General features: G+C 38.5%; 1 protein-coding gene across 3 annotated transcripts in view; it reads right to left on the bottom strand.

The window, feature by feature from the left end:
* Positions 1 to 22336, bottom strand: part of CPED1 (cadherin like and PC-esterase domain containing 1) — a 318360-nt gene that overhangs the window by 232291 nt on the left and 63733 nt on the right. For all 3 annotated transcript variants that reach the window (XM_082631609.1, XM_082631610.1, XM_082631611.1), the window contains exons 3-4: positions 17191 to 17297; positions 11172 to 11247 (exon numbers count right to left, since the gene is read on the bottom strand). In XM_082631609.1, coding sequence (XP_082487735.1) covers positions 11172 to 11247; positions 17191 to 17297 — 183 coding nt within the window. The remainder of the gene's footprint in view (positions 1 to 11171; positions 11248 to 17190; positions 17298 to 22336) is intronic.

Raw genomic sequence — 22336 nt, 5'->3', positions numbered from 1 at the left:
AATCATGAAGCCCCAATCTATTTGTAAAACAAACTCAAAATTACTACTAATCGTGTTTGATGACTATCTATACTCAACCTCTAACTTTAGCTAAATACTTGGGCATCAATAGGCTTTCTTTCCATATCAGCATGCCTCCAAAAAGAACAATATATATTGTTGTGACAGTTTTATGTCAGTCTGAAAAACTGAGCACCTCAGTCAATTTTTCTCTCTGAATCAATTCATGGATATCTTGATCAATATAGAAATAATACCTTAATATAACTTTTATAGATTTACAACACATATTCTTTTATAAAGCATTTGCATGACAACTCTGTGAGGAAAGAATGGTCACTATAATTGTTCCTATCTTACAAGTCTAGAAAAGAGGCACAAATGGACCAAGTACTTTTCCCAGAGTCATGTCACTATACTTAGTAGCTGGGTGGAACTAGAATTCAGGTCTCCTCATACAGGGACCACAGGATTCCTGACTTCCGCCTTCACTAGGTTGAAGGTTAGAATTCTTCTGACCTCTTAGGCTAGGATTCTTACCAGTACTTATGAGCCCACCCAGAAATGGATGAGGCAAGAGAGTCCTTCAAAAGGCCTTCTCAGTTAATGTGGCTGAATTACCTACTTTTGTCTATTTAGGGGTAAGTTGACCCTTTGATAAGCTACACATTTTCTTGCGAAATGACTATCAACACTGGGATTGTACTGCTGCTATGACTATGATATCATTTTTACCATTAGGTGGTGCTAAGAGAAGTTTAAAGAAAATCATCCCAAAAGTTATCGAAGCAGTGAATCACAGGATTTGAACGGGGTTTACCATATAATAGAGTCTATGCGTCTCTCCCAGACAGAAGCACACCCAACCCATCATCAAAGAGTAAAGCATCTTCCAAAACAATCCCATTCATTCAGTTAATTATACTTCTGCCAAGATACGTAATCTTTCTAATCATAACTTCAACTACAGATGAAGGATTCTAAGATTCTATTTAGGGAAATGAATGTATTTCACTTTGTAGCTTGCTGCAAATCCCATTTTGGGTTTTTATCAATATATATTTCAACAGGATCTGTCAGACTGGAAGACACTAAATGTCTATCAAAATGTATCAGTCCTAATAAATCATATTATTAATTATTATGGTTACAATGAGAACTTCAAGAGACAAGTCACAACAAGCATCATCTTCCCACAAATAAATGTGTAATGTAACATACACTTTATGAAGTTGTGTGCCTTAGGGCTAATGCATCACTTTAGTGGGTTTTCATTTCCTAATATCAATGATATCTTACAAATCAAAAGTCAGTTCACAGCCCTGGAGTTCCATGAAAATGAATGAACAAGCCATGAGCACTGCAAACCTACTAACACTGTTTTCCTTTCATAACACTTGTAATTTTGTTGTTGTTGTTCAGTATCTACCTCTACCACCAGAAGAGACTGGGTAAGAGATTTTCTTGAAGTTCAACATACTATATCCTCCAACACCAAAATCTCTGTCTCTGTCTGTCTCTCTCTGTCTCTGTATATATATACAGAAATAAATGAATCAAAAACATAGAATAGTTGTCTTTTGCTTATTGAGTTTACTCACAAAACAAGGCAAGTATGTAAGCTTCAGGATGAATTTTCACCACTTCAGCAGCTAAATTCTAGAACTTTTTTTTTTTTTTTTGCGATACGCGGGTCTCTCACTGTTGTGGCCTCTCCCGTTGCAGAGCACAGGCTCCAGACGCGCAGGCTTAGCAGCCATGGCTCACGGGCCCAGCTGCTCCACGGCATGCGGGATCTTCCCGGACCGGGGCACGAACCCTTGTCCCCTGCATCAGCATGCGGACTCTCAACCACTGTGCCACCAGGGAAGCCCAAATTCTAGAACTTGATTTCATTTTGCCCCCTTCTTAATCTAGCTCTTGTAATCCACAAATAAAGCAGCCCCTGATGGCTTAAAATAAAAAGTTTGGCCATTTCTGTAAGAGGTTTTTCATCTATTTTAAAGCAAGTTATGTTTTTGGGAGGCATCTTATCAAGATTTCAGATTCTCTGCTAGTATTTCTGTTGCAAATACAGTGGCTCAGGAAGAAGTGATATGGGGAAAATATCACAATCACTGCTTGGGCAATGTTTTTGTTGAGGAAAAGGCAAACAAATATGGTAGAGTTTATTTCAGAGGGCAACATATTGAGTCACGGAACGTATCTACACACAGCGAGGAATAAACTATTGATTTAATAGATGCAGGCTGGGCAAACAGGGTAAACAAATCCATGAAGTACAAGTATAGTTCACTGAGTTTTTATTACGTAATGCAAAGGGAACTCAGTTTTGTTGTTTAAAGTTGTTCATGTTTTAACAAGCTGTTTTGGTGCCATTTAGATGCAGTGCTTCTCCACTATGTTTAGCACAGAAATAAGTAAATGGGGACTTGCTGGAAAGATTTGGACAACAAAAGTAAGTATCTCTCTTATCACCTCTTCCTCTATGGTCTGTTGAAAATCAGATTTAATCATCAGAATCACACACATTGTTGCAAGTGTGCTATGAGATCTTGCCCCTCATGTGTCCCAGTGTTTGGCCCAAGATAACAAACTCCTGAAGTGAAATAAGTAAATATACCTACATGATGGCAGGAGGTACGCAAGTCATGCACCAGAAATGTAATGATTCACCAAACCAGTTCAAGTTTAAAAGGTCAGGGCCATTTAACCAAAGAGCAGAGGGATTAATCAGCTCCCTCAGCCAGCTGGTCTTTAGGACAACTTCCGGGATGTCAAGGAGCTGCCATTATGCTGCCTTCCATTACTGGAAAATGGATGTGTTGTCCCTTTCACACTGTCCTGATGCCCAAAGTGCAAAGTATAATGTCGTGAGCAACACCAGAGCAAGAAGCACCTTTGGGTCACTGAGCTCGATCTAGCTTCTCCCAAAGAAAAAGTGAGTCTCCCAAAGCTTCCACTGACCCTCATACCCCAGTGCTACCAGCCTCCACTGACCCTCCCTCCTGTCTTGCCACTGGCCGGGCAGGAAGCATGTCACAATATATATGCCAAGCACATCGACAAGTTTGCTTCTTAGTCTTAAGATATGTCAAATGGAAAGAAGAATTACGTAGTTTACGACTAACAGGCTATAATAAGCAGCAAATATTTTTTCCCATTTTCAAGGAAATGAAGCAAGGCGATGCTATCATTTTCTCAAAGTCCACATTTGATTGTGTCCGTGATTAGTCCAGTTAGAGACTGATGGCTCACAGGCAGAGTGATCAGTTTTATGGATAGGCCAGACTCAGTAGATGATTGCTGCATTTGCATAATTCAATAGTTTCCATGAAATTCTGACTGGTCTGCAATGGTGTCTAAAATTGTTATCCATAAAATTATTATTTTGGGTTGAAGTATATCGAATGAAAAGAAGGGTATACTTGAGAGAGGAAAGTAGAGCAGAACGAATTAATTTCTCATATTAGCTAGCTCTGGAGAGCAGAGAAAGGTCTGAGAGCATGTGAGAACTGGGGTTCATGGTAGAAAGTAACAAAGAGAAGGAAACATGAATATTCTCTTTCTTTAAAATGGATCATTTAGGCAGAATGATTCGTTCTACCTAAAGAATTCCATGGGCTTTATCATAAACAATCAATAAATATTTATCAAAAACCTATAATAGGGCTTCCCTGGTGGCGCAGTGCTTGAGAGTCCGCCTGCCGATGCAGGGGACACGGGTTTGTGCCCCGGTCCGGGAAGATCCCACATGCCGCGGAGCGGCTGGGCCTGTGAGTCATGGCCGCTGAGCCTGCGCATCCAGAGCCTGTGCTCTGCAACGGGAGAGGCCACAACAGTGAGAGGCCCGCGTACCGCAAAAACAAAAAAAACAAAAAACAAAACCCTATAATAATAGACATCCATTGTTTTTATCTGTCTAGTATCTTTCTTCCTTTGGGGATCTGTTCTCCTCTCACCATACGGATCTGGTGAACTGCCAGTCACAGTTCTCTGCCTCTTTATTGGCTGTTATGGGCTGAATGGTATCCCCTCAAAATTCATGTTGAAGGCCTAACCGCCAGTACCTCAGAATGTGACTGTATTTGGAGACAATGTCTTTAAAGCGATGGTTAAGTTAAATGAGGTCATTAGGGTAAAGGCAGGAGAAGGAGCGGGCAGTAAGCCTGGTGTTGAAGGGACAGTGAAGGGAGGGACTTGGCTTGAGCAGAGAGTTAGGTTGGGGGACAATAGGAGACCAGGGAGAAATAGGGACCTCAGCCTGTGGCAGGCCGTGAATGCCACCCGGAGGAGTCTGGAGGAGTGAAGTGGTTAAGAAAGCAGACTCCAGACTCATACTGACTATGTGAAGATACCACTTGTTAGATGTGTGATACTGAAAATTTTACTTAATTTCTCTATACTTGAGATAAATAGGAATAATAATGATATCTCCCTCATGAAGACATTGTGAGGACTAAATGAATTAATATACATATGTATATATGTAAGTATATAGTTTTAAAACAAAATATATTATTAACATATATTTTACATAGATATTATATGAATAGGTAAAATATATACTAATATAAAATATATGTAATATATATATATTAGGATTACTCTTCTTTATTTTTGTTTTGTTTTTTTGTTTTGGTTTTTTTTTGCAGTACGCGGGCCTCTCACTGCTGTGGCCTCTCCCGTTGCAGAGCACAGGCTCGGGATGCACAGGCCCAGCGGCCATGGCTCACAGCCCAGCCGCTCCGCGGCATGTGGGATCTTCCCAGACCGGGGCACGAACCCGTGTCCCCTGCATCGGCAGGCGGACTCTCAACCACTGCGCCACCAGGGAAGCCCACTCCTCTTTATTTTTAACTCAACAATATAGTGTGAATATTTTTCTATGCCAATAAATGTAGCTCTCCATCACTTTTTTAAAAAGATTTTATTGTTGATGTGGACCATTTTTAAAGTCTTTATTGAATTTGTTACAATATTCCTTCTGTTTTATGTTTTGGTTTTTCGGCCGCAAGGCATGTGGGATCTTAGCTCCCTGACCAGGGACTGAACCTACACCCCCTGCATTGGAAGGCAAAGTCTTAACCAGTGGACCGTCAGGGAAGTCCCTCCATCACTTTTAATGTCTTCATAGTTTTCCACGGATAAACATGCCATGATTTGCTCACACTTGAATTGCATAGTACTCTAGTATGTAAATATTGTTCATGAACAGGAAAAGTATGGAAAATTATGTAGTTTCACTAAATTTACATTTTTTCTTGCTTTTTGCTTATCTATATTTTCTATTCTTTTCATATTGAATGTAGCTCACTAGCATCATAAAGGCATAATAAAAGGGAAAGGTAAAGAATTAAAAAATGCATGTTTGATAATTTTAAAATCTTATTTCTATTTTCTTTCTCATGTGTGGCCAAAAAACTTAACAGGATACAGGAAAGAAAGAGAAGAACATTTCTATGAACTTTCATGCCTGAAAACAGAATCACGCTTGATAAACAGAATCCACCTCCACTGACCACTATTCATGCTCTCTAATGGCCAAATATGGCTGAGGGCCTTGGAGAAAGTAGCAGAATTAAGAGTACTGAAAGTGATATCTGAGATTCTAGGCTCAGAGGCATTGAAGGAGTGAAAAAGCCAGAAAGACAGTGATTATAAAGTGGTAAATTAGTTTAAAGTCTCAAAGATGGATGTAGTTGTCTGTGATGCAAGTTACTAATCAGCAAGGCTACACAGGCGGGAGGCAGAAGCTGCAGAGGAATGAAGGTCATGGATTTGATGAGATCAAAGAGCTGTGATGATGAAAGGGTCATTGGTGTGGACATCAAAACTGATAAGAATGGTGGCAGATCTGAAGTCTCCAGAAGGAGTTAACCAAGGTGATGACTTCCTTATTGATATTCTGAATGATCAGGATGTTGAGAGATGAGCGTAAGGAGGACGGGCAGAGAGACACCAACAAATCCCTCCCAACTCCAGAGATTAAGGTTTTAGTAGAACACCCAGCTTCATTGTCCTTAGGGATTAACTTTGTGAGTAAAATGGAAGGTGGAGTCACCAAGGGTTTAGAGAAATGCAAACGTGTGCTAAGAGGAAGGAGTGGAGAGAAGTACGGGAATAAAGAGGTAGAAGGAGAAGGGCCAGGCCACCAGATGGGATGTGAATCTCAGTGGTAACTGAATTTAACAGGGATGAGAAACATGAGGGAACTTCATGTTTCCAGCAATGCCACTCTGCTGAGGTGTATCTGGGTGAGGCCACGTCATACCGCCTTGTACTTTCCTATGTCTCCAACTCCTCTTCTCTTCTTGGAGCCCAAATGGCTTATGTTAATGAGTCTATACATTTGATGACAAGCCAAATACTGAAAATGTGCAGGTTATTTGGTCTCTTAAGCTTCTGTATTTGTTACAATTTTTTTTTTTTTTTTTGCGGTACGCGGGCCTCTCACTGCTGTGGCCTCTCCCGTTGTGGAGCACAGGCTCCAGACGCGCAGGCTCAGTGGCCATGGCTCACGGGTCCAGCCGCTCCACAGCATGTGGGATCTTCCCGGACCGGGGCACGAACCTGCGTTCCCTGCATCGGCAGGCGGATTCTCAACTACTGCGCCACCAGGGAAGCCCTGTTACAAATTCTTTATGTCACATGCCAGGCTCTTGTAAACATTTGGGTGTGTGACTTCTGATTTAGTTAAAAATCCATCCCCAACTCGAGTCAGAGCATCAGATAGCTAGTTACCTGGGCATCACTGTTTAGTCCCTAGACAAACTGCCTAATAGACTTGTTTTATGTCTGAAAGAGATGGAGGAAAAGATCACTCTGGCTATAGTCTCGATAATGGACTGGATGAACTGAGTGGGAATTTGAATGCGCTTCCAGAAATTCTACCAGTTAGAAATTCACTGGGTTTGCAAGCTTCTTTTATAAAAATGCAAATACATCTAAGAGGCTTATGACTGGGGTGAGGGTGTAATTTAGTCTGAATTAGTTCCATCAACTTACTTGCTGCTATTACCTAGCTGAAGTCAGTCATACTAAAAACATGAGAGTTTTACTTGGGGAAAGAATGTTTTGCACAAAGGATATAATCATGTGTGAGACAGAGGTGGAAGACTCTGGAAAGATATAAGCATGAAGGAGCATTCAGAGGACACATAGAGGGGGTGCCAGCATTTGAGAGCACAGAGAATAAGCAAACTCTGGTCTTCTGTGAAAGTTTGCCTGATTGCCTCTTAGAGCTAAGTCCCCAATTTCCTTTAACACTGGGCATCTCATTTCTCACATTCTTGTTTGAAGGAGTACATTCCTTACAGCAGAGGAGAGGAAAAAATGAAATCAATAAAAATCCTCAAATGGTATTATTCGACAATTTCCACGTTGCTTTGTTTAAATTCAAGCTAGGCTATTTGATTCCCTGACGATACTTCACTGATATCATATGATAAACAGAATTGTTTAGACCTAGACTTTTAAAAACAATCATCAGTTCCATGTGAGATAAAAGCTATTATTGGCCAATATTTAAAAATAAGTTCAATTATGTTGTTTAAAGATATATTTTATATTTGGTAGTAAATATCTATAATTTTTCAAAGTCTACACTTGTTTCGATACAACAGAATGTGTAAATTCTATTTATCATTTTCCTTTTCTTTTTTTATGTACTCACGTTACTAAAGAGATGAGGCCAGAGATCCTAAAATGTTCAAAATGCTATCTTTGAGTACGAGTCTGGGTACATTTCAAATTTCACATAAAAGCCAGTGCTCAGAACTAAGATAAAACTACCGAAAGAATGAGTAATAGCCAAAACCTTGGCACACTCTTAACCAGGGCTTCTTGGATATCATAAAGGAGAACAAAAACAACAACCCAAGTAAAACAGTTTCCGTGATGTTTTGTTTTGCACTTATATTTCAAATATAGGGGAAAAAAACTTTTTATCAGAAAAACCAAACAATAAAAAGCAACAAAAACCATTAGCAAAAAGTTTGGGCCAACGAAAACACTTGATGTCAAACACCAAAGCATTAAATGGCAAGATAAAAATAAACCTTTGTGCTAGCCAGTAAAAATTCCATGGATTTGTGCCTTTCAATGTGAGTTCCAAGTCTAATGGCAGGTACACTCTGTGTGGTTGGGGAACGGAACAGACTGTCTCAGTCTTACACTCTGTCTTCAAACACTCCCAAATATATCTGGCCCAAACTCTGCTTGTCCTGCCACACTTGCAAGGTCCCACTCAGATGTATTAGGATGATCATCCCTCCTTTCATAGCATCCTTGTCTCTACCTAGTGCTCAAGATAAAGCCTGGGAGAGCGTGTCTGTATGGGAAAAAGGCACGGTGGAATCATGAAATCTTACCATTATTGATCACTGCCAAATGTCTTCTTTTTATAGATAAAAAACGGAAGCACAACCAGGCTTTAAATCTTGCTCTGAATTATACATTGTTTAAGCTTCAGAGCTAAAACCTGTCAGGTATTCTTCTCTGAAATGGTTAGGAGATACTTCTCCATGCATCTTTCACATTTTTGCATCGTTTGCAAACAGAGGCACTGACAATCTGTTCTATCTTTTCAAAGATATTTATGCAGCAGATAGCCTTGAAAGATAGAGATGGTGTCTCACTCCAGAGCAAAGAGAAGTTTTTGTCCGGTATAACAAAAATAATGTCTCTCTCTGAGGCAAAGGGCAGGCATACTCACTGACCATTAGGAGCATTCAAACTCCCTAAGGTCAGAGTTCTGCTCCTGAAATGCAAACCACTTAGTATACAAGTGTCACCTCCTAGCCCTCTTCACTTGCCCTGCGGGAGCTGGGATTCAGTGAACCAGTGTAAATGCTGATAATCTGTCTGCTGCTGTTGCTACAAACAATAAAGTCATTTGTCTCTGACCAAGGAGTCTCCTGTCTTCTGCCAGCTCCCATGAAACTGTGGCAGGCAGACTTGTGAGCTTGGAAGTAGGTGAAATCTCAGACTCTTCACAGTTTTTGACAGAAACATAAAACTGTAGTGATAATCAATCATATGAAGAGAGAAAATATTGAAAGGCCTGTTACTGGACTTTTCAAATCTAGGATCATCCAGTTACCATTTTGGAGGTACATAATACATATATATTGTAATATGCTTCATTCTTCCAATAAAATTATACACACACATAGACATACCTGTAGCTACACTTTATTTTTTAAATTAAATCTGTGAAATGGGTCTCACTCTACTCACTATATAGATTAAAAAACAAAAACAAAAACAAAACCAACAAACCCCAAATTTAACTCACACAGCTAATAGGCGGTGGAGCTAAAATCTCTGGTTTCAAAATTTGTGTTTTGTCTGTCTCTAAATGAAACACAGCTCAAAACAGCATGGGCCACTTCAGCTTTAAATAAAATGGCTAAAGTATATAGTATTATGTTTAGTTTTACTATCTTTTTAATAATACTTTACTTTTTAAAATAACTTTAGGTACCAGCACGATGCTATCTAATCTGTATTCAATATTAAATATTCAGCATTCACAACAAATAACGTGTTTTTTAATCTTGTGAATACTGATTTTATAGTGTATACTGTATATTCATAGCCAGAGTCTCCAACATAAGCTATTGTTTATAAAGCTTATATCAGAAAACAATGTTGTAGACATATTGCTTTAAAGCTACACATCTAAGAAAATTATCTTCAGCTACAGAAAGATAACATTACAGGAGAAATAATTCGATTAAAAAGGCTATATATTCCATGAAATTACCTCGTTAGTCACAGAGATAAGTAGAAAATTACAAACTAGACAGAGTGGGGAAAGGACTACATGTGTCTGGAACTTATATATATTCTTGAGAAAAAAAAATGTTTAAAGCAAAAAAGACAGAAAAAAAACTTTTTAATTTTATGGAAGCAAAATATAAACTCAGGTAAGAGTTGTTTGGGGAACTTTTTAAAACTGGTAATCCATTTCTGGCTACAAACAGGTTTTCATTATTATGATTCTATTCTGCTAACTCCAGTGCTAATCAATCATTTTGAAATGTAAACAGCAACAAAGAAAAACATACTTTAAAAGTATGTAAGTTCTGGTCAAAACATAAATAAATGTTTTTCAAATTGCCTTAATTAAAGGATTTCTAGATACTTATTAATAATGCATTAATGGGAATATTTTACTTGCTTCTCACAAAAACATTACTTTTTTTAAATAAAATAAAAAACTATCCAGTTAAAGTTTACAAAAACAAAACAAAGAGATGAGGGAGTCAGTTACACCTGTCATATAAAATGATAACAGCAGAACCAGGTTTATACAGCTATTATTTATTTTAAACGAGTATCTTAAATTGAAAGATTAATTGCTGATTTATATTTATTTTATTTTAATCCTTGGTAAATGACAACAGAAGACTGTAGTCTTTATAATGGGATATGCCAATGTGGTTAATGTTTGATGTAGAAGCAGAAACCCCATGGAAAAGCTGATGGGTTAAGATACCAGTTTTCTGATTCAACTCAGACACAAATTAATTTTTAATTATATAGTGCAAGACTTTCTAGAGGCATAACTATTAAACATTAAGTGGGTTTTAAACTAGAAATGTGAGGAACTCTTTCACTGATGGGTTTTCAAGTAGGCTATAATTTCATCTATGAAGACGCATATGCCATCTGATGTGTTCTTTCCACTCTGGGATTCTATGAGGAAGTGAGATGGTAATTTTTGTCTCAAATTTCTAAAGTTGTCAAGACAAACTGAGAGAACTTCAGAAAGAAGAAACAAAATTGTTACGATCGGAATCACTTAACATAAAGAAATACATTTTTTTAAAACCTCAAGTTTTATATAATTAAGAAGTACTATAATAATTGTTTTAAATATGAAGCAGCAATTATTTTGAAGACAAATACATAGGAAGAAAAGGAATATTCATCTGGAAAGTTAGAAGACAAATCTAAAAGAAAGAATATCAATGTTTTGTGTTATTCCTTATTATCAAGGTCTTCCCATTGGCAAAACCTAGTGGATTCTGGAAGATTTGTGATAGTGGAATTGATAAACAAAGGAGCTTAGTGTGCCGATCTGAGAGCTCCTTGGTTGGTATCTGCTGAGGAAGCCTATATATCTCACAGGTTTATGCATAAGGAAGCAAATGAAAGATTACCTGGAAATCTTCTAATTAGTTGACATAATCCTTCCTTTCTGCAAAGCTGATGTTGTATTTCTGGTAATATATTTACCTGAAAGGAATAAAAAAGATTCTAGTGAGTTAGGCATTCTCTGCTAAAGCAAAGAAAATACAAACAGCCTGCAGGGTACAGATGTGAAGCATTGTCTACACCATCCACTTCCTATTTTCAAATCTCTGTAAGTCACCATTAAAATCCAAAATAATAGAGTGGTTTATTTGATAACATAAAATAAAAACATGCCCTTAGAAATCTTCAAAATATTTGGGAATACTTGTTAAAACCTTGATATATTTCAAAGCCATGATATTTGCTAGAAAAAATAAGAAAATAATTTATGTCATTATGGCAAATAGAGTAACACTACTAACTTGATAGTTGCACATTTTGCTTTGGCAAAAAATAGTACTAAGCATTCCTCAAAGTCAACTACACTCCCAAGTTCCAAAGGCCCTCAATGATTTGAATCACGGACATCTAGTGGTAATTCAATGCTAAACCTGTTAGCATTTATAGTGTTCACTTCATACTGAAGTGTATTTATTGCTTTCGAGTATAAAACCCAGTCACCACAAAACTATATTTTAACAAAAATTTGTTCTTAGAAAGCTTCATAAATGTTGTCATAAATTCAGACATACCTTTTAATTTTTAAAGAAAAGCTACAAGCAAGCTTAATTCCCTCCTCCTCTGAATTGACAGATTAGCTATTCTCAGCTAAATCCCCCAAATAATGCCAAAGATGGTAATGCCTCGTTAAAACCAACAGAAAGAGTCAGTGTAAATCAGCTTGAAAATCAGATTCATTTTTGAGCAATTATTGATTACTTTCAAATTAATTCACTCTACCCTAAAAACGTATTAGAGTTTCTTTACTGTGGCCAGCTGGCCTGACTGGAAAAAAAAGAACTCAGCTGCAGCTGGAGAAAAGAGAGGGAACCAGAGACATGGGTTGTAGTCCCACTTCTGGCATGTAACAAAATCAGAACCTTGAGCCCGTCACTTTACTTCTTTTCAATTTCTCCATTTGTAAAATAGAGCCTTGGGTCTCTAAATACCACTTCCGCTCTAAGCTTTGATCAATTCAATAATTCAGTCATAAGCTGTAGTTTTTAAAAAAGGATTCATTTAAAGTGCTTTGAAACAGTTCATCATTTAAACGTTCTCTAAACCTTGCAATCTTGTTAACTCTATCCATTTATTCAGCAAACTGTAAACTTCAGCCCAGGTCATGCATAAATAAAGCCCAGGCGTCAGCAGAATCTGCTCTTGTGAATATGACAATTGAGAAAAGTGTATAGTACACTTTAGATTTTAAGGATGTCTACATTTCTCAGATTCAAAAGTGATCAATTTTAGAGTCTAAATGTAAGAAAAGAAGAAGGGCTTTCATAAAGTCCTGAAGTTTTCAGTTCAGCCTAAGACAGGCTGGAGGGAGGGACAGGGCATGACTGCAAAGGTCTGGAGAACCCATCCTAGAGGCTTGGGGATTTTGCTGTTATTAACACACAAAGAACCTTTCTAAATTAGATTGTGAAAAAGTTTAAAAGTCAATAAACTTGAACCATTTTCCTCCACTTAAGGAAAAAAATCACTCAGTTGCTATTGACTAAATAGAATCTTTAATGATAGAAGGACCAAGAAAAAGCAGCAGCATTAGGTAAGTAGTAGTGAAGGCTGTGTAGGGACACAGGTCCTATTGAAAACCTTCTCCCACTTCTTGAAGGGCTCAGAGTAAATGTGCCGGCCTTGCAGACGTTTAGAGCATCCCTGGTATGCCATCCTGATCTCTACAAACTGAAAGGACTAGCAGAGCCCTGGTTAAATGGATAACAGTAACTGAACTAATGGGCCACAAGAATGTGTGTAAATGCCGCAAAGACAGAGTACAGCTTGCACAGATTTCAGATACAAGGGTAGTTGTTGTGTCATATCAGAGAGATGACTCTACACATGAGACCTTGGGTCACAACGATGAACTGACTCAGGGTCAACAAAGCATTTGCTTCAAGAAACCAGAGCCAAGCCAAAGGAAGCAACTGCTCTCACTTTCCCATCCCCTACCCGATAACCTCTTCCACTCCAAAGCACATCTTTGGCATTCACAGAGTAGAAGAAGATGACATGACCATGGTGACACGTGACACTAGAAATATCGTCTCTGTTCTACTCTTGAACTGAGCACCAAGCTAAGCAGTTAAACTAAATAACTTGGCACAAAAAAATAAACACATACAAGGCTATGGGTCCTACAGCTGTGCTAAATCAACTTTATTACACATATTAACTTTCTTAATTAACTTTTTAATTGTTAAACCTAATAATGTTCTTCAATGTCCTAGTGCTTTTTATTATTTTTATGTACATCATAAAATATATAAGATTTGCATCATTATCAAGTGGAACATAAAGAAGTTTTCACTGGGATTAGCTGACTTTTATACGATGAGCTTCTCCAGCTTAATACTGCAATAATTATTTTTAATAGAATTTAAGTTCACAGCAAAATTGAACAGAAGGTACAGAGATGTCCCATATACCCACTCCCCCGACCCACACCCAGCCTCCCCCATTATCAACGTCTCCCCCAGAGTGGTATATCTGTTACAACTGATGAAGCTACACTGACACATCATTACCACCCAAACAGTCATTTTTAATATATACCGATTTTGTACTGGGTTTGAATGCTTTGTGTGTGTGTGTGTGTGTGTGTGTGTGTGCGCAAGTGCACGCATGTATATTTTATATAGACAGCTGTTTTTCTTGGCACAGAAGTTTCTGTATCTTTGAAAGGATTAGAATGCATATAAAAAATGACAATGACATTTGGGCCCTAGAATATTTCTGAGATCAAACTGGGAGAAAGGAAATGTGCATTTAAAAATATTTCAATCCTACTCTGTGGTAATCTAAATTGTTTTCATTACATACCGTCAGAAGCAAAAGTAAAAAAAAAATCATTCTTATTTTGAGACATATTTCATTAATAAGAGCAACGGTATGATTTTAATTATAAACATTCAGAAAGTGTTTATAACTCAAAAAAACTAAAACTACAGTAATACCATTAACTCACTAAGGAAAGTAGACATTTGAGATGAGCTATTTATATAAAGTGTAAGAAAGTACCCAGGTAAAAAAAATTTTTTTGGTCACTCATGAATATTGAGAGTGACACACATGTCACATTGTATCTTAGGGAACTGTCCTTTTTCTTCATTAGATCTGTACAGATGTTCACATCTTTTATCAGAAATCAGACCTTCTCTGAAAGCTGTTCAGTATCATCCATAATGAAGAGAATTAATGGCAAGAAGGGAACCAGCTAATCAAAGAAAAAAGTCTTATTATCATCCATGTCTCTCCCAGGTAACTATCACTCCATCACGGTCACCTGAAAATGTCCTAGCAAGCTGTAAAATAAGAGCCATTTCAGTAGTTCTCAGTGCTCCAAGTACTAAAAACAGCATCCCAGATTCAGGGACTTCTAATCCTACACACATTCAGAACTAGAAATGAATTTCTCTGCTCTTGAAATACCAGGACCTGTTAGAGGTGAGATAGAGCCCTGCTTACTAAACTTAGTGTCACCCCAAATAGTGGACCTTGCTTCACTTTCAGCATCACACAGACCAATACAGTTTTAAATTCCTGTTACTTTCCTCCTGGCTAGAGAGACTCCTGGTCATTCATCATCTATAACAGACCTTAAGATCATTTTCATTAAGCACTTAAATTCCAAAGCTCTGAAGAGGTGAGTAATCCTCATTTGAGCAGGTGCCCTTTCTTTGTTCATTCTAAGGTCATTAACAATCCTAACACATACCCAACAAATCTGAAGCAACTTCTGTTTTGAATATTTATGTTTACATAAATAAGTCATGGTTCACAAAACTTCAAATTATTCATGCTCCAAAGTGATAGTTATCTAAATGTATCATTTAGAATTTGTGTATTCTTTAAGAATATTCATTAGAATAGGTTTTAAGTGCAGCAGCTAAATATTTATTTAGAAAGGTTCTATAGTGATATGGTTAAGAACACAGAATTTAAAGTCAGACTTCCAGAGTTTGAATCCTAGATGCTTCATTTATTAGCTAGGAGGGCTTAGGTAATTTTCTTAATCTCTCTGTGCTTCAGTCTCTTCATATGTAAAGAATGTATATAAACAAATATGTAAGCACTTAGAATTGTCCTCAGGAGGAGGCCTTGGCAAGAGATTGGAAGGTGGGAGTAGAGAGAGGCTGAATACTTATCTTCCTGGCTTCCTCTCTGCAGGGCTATGATTTGGCAATGGCTACATTCCCCTATGTTTATAGCTCCTTTCCACGGATCCCTCTTTCTTGGCCCTGGGTCTTATTTGGTTTTGCTATACAATTCCTTCTATTGTACACACCCTTCTTCAGACCAAGGGTGGTTAAACCTTATGATGTTACTGGTCCCTGGGTGCCTCTAATCTTTTTTGTTTCTCTTATCTTGCCAAAAGCTCTGTAAATAGCTCTTTCATTAGTTTCTCTTCAGTTAAATCCTTCGGAGTATGGCATTTGTTTCCTGCTGGGAGGTTGACTGATACACACAGCAAATATTGTCGACTTTATCCTGTAGCTGATGGGAAGCCATGCAAGATTTTAAGCACAGGAGTAACCAGGTTAATTCAGCATTTTCTATTTTTCACTCTGATAACTGAGAGCCCGATGGATTTCAGGGGCAAAACACTTGCTTTAGAAAAATCAGTGAGGAGGATTCAGCAATTGTCCTGGTTATACATGGTGACTGTCTGACCAGAATAAAGGCAATAAGTATGGAGAGTAGGTAAGATATTTGAGAACTATTTAGAAGTTAGATTCCTTAGTATTCATGATTGATAGAATGCAGATGACAAGAGAGAGGAAGGGCTCAAAGGTGAAGGCCAGATTTCTATCTTAGGAAGTGACAGAGTGGTTAATCACGCGCATGACCAGCAGAGCAATTCTGCAGAGCTTCTAAATGCAAGCACAGAAGTGAGTTTACCAGGGAAAATAATGAATTCGTTTTCTCTTCGTTGAGTCTGAGGTCCTATGTGACATCTAAGTGGAGATGCTCAGTGGGTAGTTACACACGCAAGACTGAAGTATGGGAAACTGCTATGAACTTTAGATGTAGATTTGGGACTCATCAACTACAAATGGTAGGTGAAACGTTAGAGGTGGTGCTGGGGAACAGAGGCATTTAAAGAACGGACAGAGAAAAGGTGGCTCTGAAGGACACAGAAAGGATGGCCAAAGATGTACAAGAAGAAGCGAAAGAATGAGCTCAGTCTAAAGGTCAAGGAAGGAAAAAGTTAAAAGGAAGAAAGAGTAATCACAACTGTCAATTGCAGAAATATCAATTGATCATAGTAGTTACTATAGTACTCTTTTACTACTGAAAAATAGCTATTGGCTTTGACACTTTTCTCACAGATTTGTTAAAGTTACCAAAAATAGAGCATATGCAAAATTTCCAGCACAGTGACTAGCACATTGTAGGCATCTGATAATTTTTAGTTAATTTTTCTAGAAGCATTTATAAAAGTTTACACACGATAGTAGATATGGGATGTCAATTTTAAAAGTTAATAAAAAAACTATATAAATTTGTTATAATTCAGGATATCAATTTAAGTTTGAAAAGTCAAAACAGGGATCTAGTAAATAAAATTTTTACTACTTTGGATGAACAGGTGGCCAGGGTAAGCAACACTCCATAGGCTATGTATTTCAAGGTCAAGTTTTGGGTCCCACTAGCTAAAACTGGATCCTTATTGGTAGCAGCTGAAGTTGAAGGGGATCTTATCAAACCCAAATGGTGAAAATTTATGGTAAAGTGTTTAAGGCATGGCCATTGAAACTTTCTCCAAAGATGCAACGGTTCCAGTTTTTCAAGACTTTTTTTTTTCAACACCAGGAAGTCCTGGTGTTAATATTCATTGGTCTGATAAAATCTGTGCACATTTTGAAAAAGAATGTTTACCTTTTGATGTAAACCTAACTGGCACATGTCTTCCTTGGATATGCAAGGTTTTCCACCAGCTTTCCCAGAAGACAGGCAAACGAGCAGATCCCAAGAGCCCAAATCACCTAGAAGCAAAAGAGTATGGAAAAACAAACAATTTCTTATCAGATTTTTAAAGGCACCATTTACTTCTTCAGATTAAAGAATGTAATTATTTAAATCCTAAAACACAAGTAATAATGATTCTGAATATACTTAAAAGTATATATTCAAAGTAACTAAAATTCACCTTTTCTAATTAAGCAGAAGTAACACTTTAATACTGTATCCTAGGGAAAGTCCAATTATCTTAAGTTATATCATAAAATTCCTTTAAAAGACTAAAATTAGAATGTTTCAAATCACGAATTTTATAAATTTATAAAATCTTAATTGGAGATTGGGAGGAAAGAAAATTATAAAGTCTCTTAAGAGATGAGAGAGTTATAACGATATGAAGTCAAAACATCGAACATTTTGTTCTGGGCCTCCGTATTACCATTACTTTTCATAGATCTTGAAAATAAAAAATGCTCTTAAGGGGCTTTCCTGGTGGTGCAGTGGTTAAGAATCCGCCTGCCAATGCAGGGGACACAGGTTCAAGCCCTGGTCTGGGAAGATCTCACATGCCGTGGAGCAACTAAGCCCGTGCGCCACGACTACTGAGCCTGCGCTCTAGAGCCCATGCTCTGCAACAAGAGAAGCCACTGCAATGAGAAGCCCGCACACCACAACGAAGAGTAGCCCCCGCACGCCGCAACTAGAGAAAAGCCCGCACGCAACAACGAAGACCCAACGCAGCCAAAAATAAATAAATTAAATAAATAAAAAATGCTCTTATAATTTTTCTTACAACGAAAAAGTTATGTTAGGGAGAAAATAGAATTTAATGAAAAATTTAAGATAGGTTTAGTCTAAAAGGAATTTGTGTTCTAGTTATAGACAGAGTTGACTCTAGAATACAGAGTATAACACAGACTAAAGAAATATTTCATCTGTTTCACCAAGAACAAAGTTCTTTGCCAAAAAATCATAGTTACTTGCCAAAATAATCTCAGCAGAGTACATTCTTGCATAAGTAATTGACTACTTAAAAATGAACATTTATGTGGCTATATATGGGTTTATTTTCCCTTATTCTTTTTGATCTATTTACATAAATTTGTATCAGCTTACCTTGCATATAATTGATGCTTTAGAAATATTTGTTAAATGCTTGAATGAATAACTAGCTAATGATAGGGTAGTAAACACATTACTTCAGAAACAATATAGAAATATCTATCTCAAGAAAAAAAAAACAGAAAAAGGACACTAAGTAATATATAAAAGAATTGGTACTACCTGGGAAACTTTCTCCATTTTGGATGGAAATCCGGTTTAGAAAATGAAGCAATTGCTGTACACATGGCATCTTTTGTTGATCAATACTAAGACAAATGTTCCTTCAAGTAACTATTTATGCCAGACCTCACAAGTCAGTTCCTGCATTATTAGTGGCTTCAAAAAGCTAGAAAATATCCAATGCCTCCAAATTCTGTCTTTTAAAAATTTCCTAGAATTTCTCACTTGAGAGCATAATGCTTTCAAAGAAGAATTATACAGGAAAAAAAAGTTGATGAGGAAGAATATCTATGCCAATTAGGAATTAAATTTCACTCTGCACTAATCAAGTCCTTTTCCATTTGACAAGTCCTGTGCTCTCTGAGCTACTGGTCCCTCTATAGTTGTCCTGTTGCTGGAAGGGAAACCTCTCTGCCAAACAAAAGGATCCAGACAACTGAACTCAAGTTAACTGAGCTCTTGTCCTAGAGCTTCTCTGTTTGCTTGATGTATCTCAAGATGCTGGAAGATAGCACAATAGTTCAAAAGAACAAGGAGAAATGATGTCGGTGATTGGGAGTTGGGAGAGATCTCATCCAGGTAATAGCCATCAGGGCTTAGGTGTCAAGGGTCTACCCTGTCCCATGCACTCTCACTTTGAAGGAAACTACAAGCAGATTCCAATGGCCAAAACCTAATACTCTATGATGATTCCAATACTTTATTTTAAATGTGCACCTGGCATTTTCAGCCAAAACCTTTTGATATGGATTCAAAAGGGAAAACACAGAGACTATTTTCATTCGATATTACTTCTAGCCCAGGAACCACTAAAGCCCTAGAGGAAACTTCCTGTTATAATATACACAACTAAATATTTTAAGAAGATAAGAATATGCAGAGAAAGAGGAATTTCATATTATGGACTGAATTGTTTGGGTGTTAAAAAACAGAGTATGTTTTACATTCCTCTAAGTCTGAAGAATGCCCCCCTTTATTACCCAAGGCATTTCTAGAATTGATAGAAAGAAATACATATTTAAGCCATAAATGTTTGAAAACTGGAGACACATTTAAATAATTCAAAGTATTTAGTTTATTAAGAACCTCCTCTGAGCCGAACACTGTACTAGAAATATGAAAGTAAATAGCAAAACAAAAGGGCAGACAGTCACTGCCCTTAGCAGCTATAAGGAATCTAAACATCAAAAAGAATTTAGGCTAACTTATAAAGCATCACACAATTTCTTGATATTCATAAGGTTACCCCTCATCGCTCAAAAATATTTAATTAATATTTTAAGTGAAAAGTTAATATTTCAAAAATACCGTATAGCACATCAATTTCCTCTTAAAATGAAGTAAAGTATAACCAAAACTTTTCAGCGATCTCTTCATATCCTTCTTGCCTAATTCTTGCTACCATGGTCTGAAAAAAATGCTGATTGTTTCCACTCAAAATTCCTATTGTTACCCTTGCTGAATTCTACATCAAACTTCCAAATCTCTATTTCCTAGTTAAATTTTCTAGTTAAAGTAGACCTTTTCAATTTCTCTTCATTTCTATCTAGAAATCTACTCCCTTGCCTGATTCCCACAGCCCTTTCTTAAAGAAAAAAGCTTTATTTGTTTTATGAGTGGTGCTATGAATTCAAGCTTGGTTTAAAAAACTCCCAAAACCATAGTGAAATCTAGAAACTGGGCAGAGCGCAAAGCATACTCACTAGTGAAGTAAATAACATTCAGAAGTCAACCTTGGAGCATCTGGGATACAAATTTGTTCCTCAACAAGATTACAAATTACTATATACTGTGAAGCTTTGGGGCCACACTCAACAACCTAAAAGCATGAGTGTTTAGTGGACAATGCGTACAGCAGAGACTGCAGACTGCAGGCACACAGGGGGAGTAATGCCCGCATATAGGGTGCATTTGGTCTGCACTGTGTTTGTTTTGTTTTTGTTTTTAATTTTAAGCATTTGTCAAAATGCAAATGTTAGCACAATTCACATAAAAATCCAGATTTCAGCTTTCATTTGAAAACTTAGAAGTTTTGCGTTCATATCCTACAAGGCAGCCACTGACAGCTGAGGCCAGCTTCCCACATTTTCTGTAGTTTACCTTAGTGCCCCGACCTGGCCCAAACTCTGCCTGGGCTCTGCTTTTAGTAGCAGCAAACAGTCCTTAGAACTGGTATAAAACACGGGTTTGTCAGTTTTCCAAGAATTGTTCATTCAGCAAGTTGCTGTTCCATGTTTTAGCTCTCAATGAATTAGGCTTGTTCATTAGGTAAATTGCTTTTTTGAGATGACTATAGGCAGTTGATATTTGCTCAGTTGGTCTTTAAAGGATGTCTGGGGGAGTTATAGGAAGATGGCGGAAGAGTAAGACGCGGAGATCACCTTCCTCGATACACCAGAAATACATCTACACTTGGAACAACTCCTACAGAACACCTACTGAACGCTGACAGAAGACCTCAGACCCCCCCAAAGGCAAGAAACTCCCCCACATACCTGGGTAGGGCCAAAGAAAAAAGAAAAAACAGAGACATAAGAATAGGGACGGGACCTGCACCAGTGGGAGGGAGCCGTGAAGAAGCAAAGGTTTCCGCACACTAGGAAGCCCCTTCGCAGGCGGAGACTGCGGGTGGCGGGAGGGGGAAAGCTTCGCAGCTGCGGAGGAGAGCGCAGCCACAGGGGTGCAGAGGGGAAAATGGAGAGATTCCCGCACAGAGGATCTGTGCCGACCAGCACTCACCAGCCCGAGAGGCTTGTCTGTTCACCCGCCGGGGCAGGCGGGGCTGGGAGCTGAGGCTCGGGCTTCAGTTGGAGCTCAGGGAGAGGACTGGGGTGGGCGGCGTGAACACAGCCTGCAAGGGGTTAGTGCACCACAGCTGGCTGGGAGGGAGTCCGGGGAAAAGTCTGGACCTGCCGAAGAGGCAAGAGACTTTTTCTTTCCTCTTTGTTTCCTGGTGCGTGAGGAGAGGGGATTAAGAGCGCTGCTTAAAGGAGCTCCAGAGACGGGCACGAGCCGCGGCTAAAAGCACGGACCCCAGAGATGGGCATAAGACGCTAAGGCTGCTGCTGCCGCCGCCACCAAGAAGCCTGTGTGCGAGCACAGGTCACTATCCACACACCCCTTCCGGGGAGCCTGTGCAGCCCGCCACTGCCAGGGTCCCGGGATCCAGAGACAACTTCCCCGGGAGAACGCACGGCACGCCCCACGCTGGTGCAACGTCACGCCGCCTGTGCCACCGCAGGCTCGCCCCGCATCCTTACCCCTCCCTCCCCCCGGCCTCAGTGAGCCAGAGTCCCCGAAGCAGCTGCTCCTTTAACCCCGCCCTGTCTGAGCAAAGAACAGACGCCCTCCGGCGACCTACACGCAGAGGCGGGGCCAAATCCAAAGCTGAGCCCCGGGAACTGTGAGAACAAAGAAGAGAAAGGGAAGTCTCTCCCAGCATCCTCAGAAGCAGCGGATTAAAGCTGAACAATCAACTTGATGTACCCTGCATCTGTGGAATATATGAATAGACAACGAATCATCCCAAATTGAGGAGGAGGACTTTGAGAGCAAGATTTATGATTTTTTCCCCTTTTCCTCTTTTTGTGAGTGTGTATGTGTATGCCTCTGTGTGAGATTTTGTCTGTATAGCTTTGCTTCCACCATTTGTCCTGGGGTTCTATCCATCCGTTTTTTAAAAACATTTTTTTCTTAATAATTTTTTTATTTTAATAACTTTATTTTATCTTACTTTATTTTATTTTACTTTATCTTCTTTCTTTCTTTCCTTCCTACCCTC

This window comes from Mesoplodon mirus (assembly GCF_964341445.2).
Source record: "Mesoplodon mirus genome assembly, chromosome: 9".
In the NCBI taxonomy this organism is placed as follows: Eukaryota; Metazoa; Chordata; class Mammalia; order Artiodactyla; family Ziphiidae; genus Mesoplodon; species Mesoplodon mirus.
This window is presented reverse-complemented; position numbering and strand designations above follow the sequence as displayed.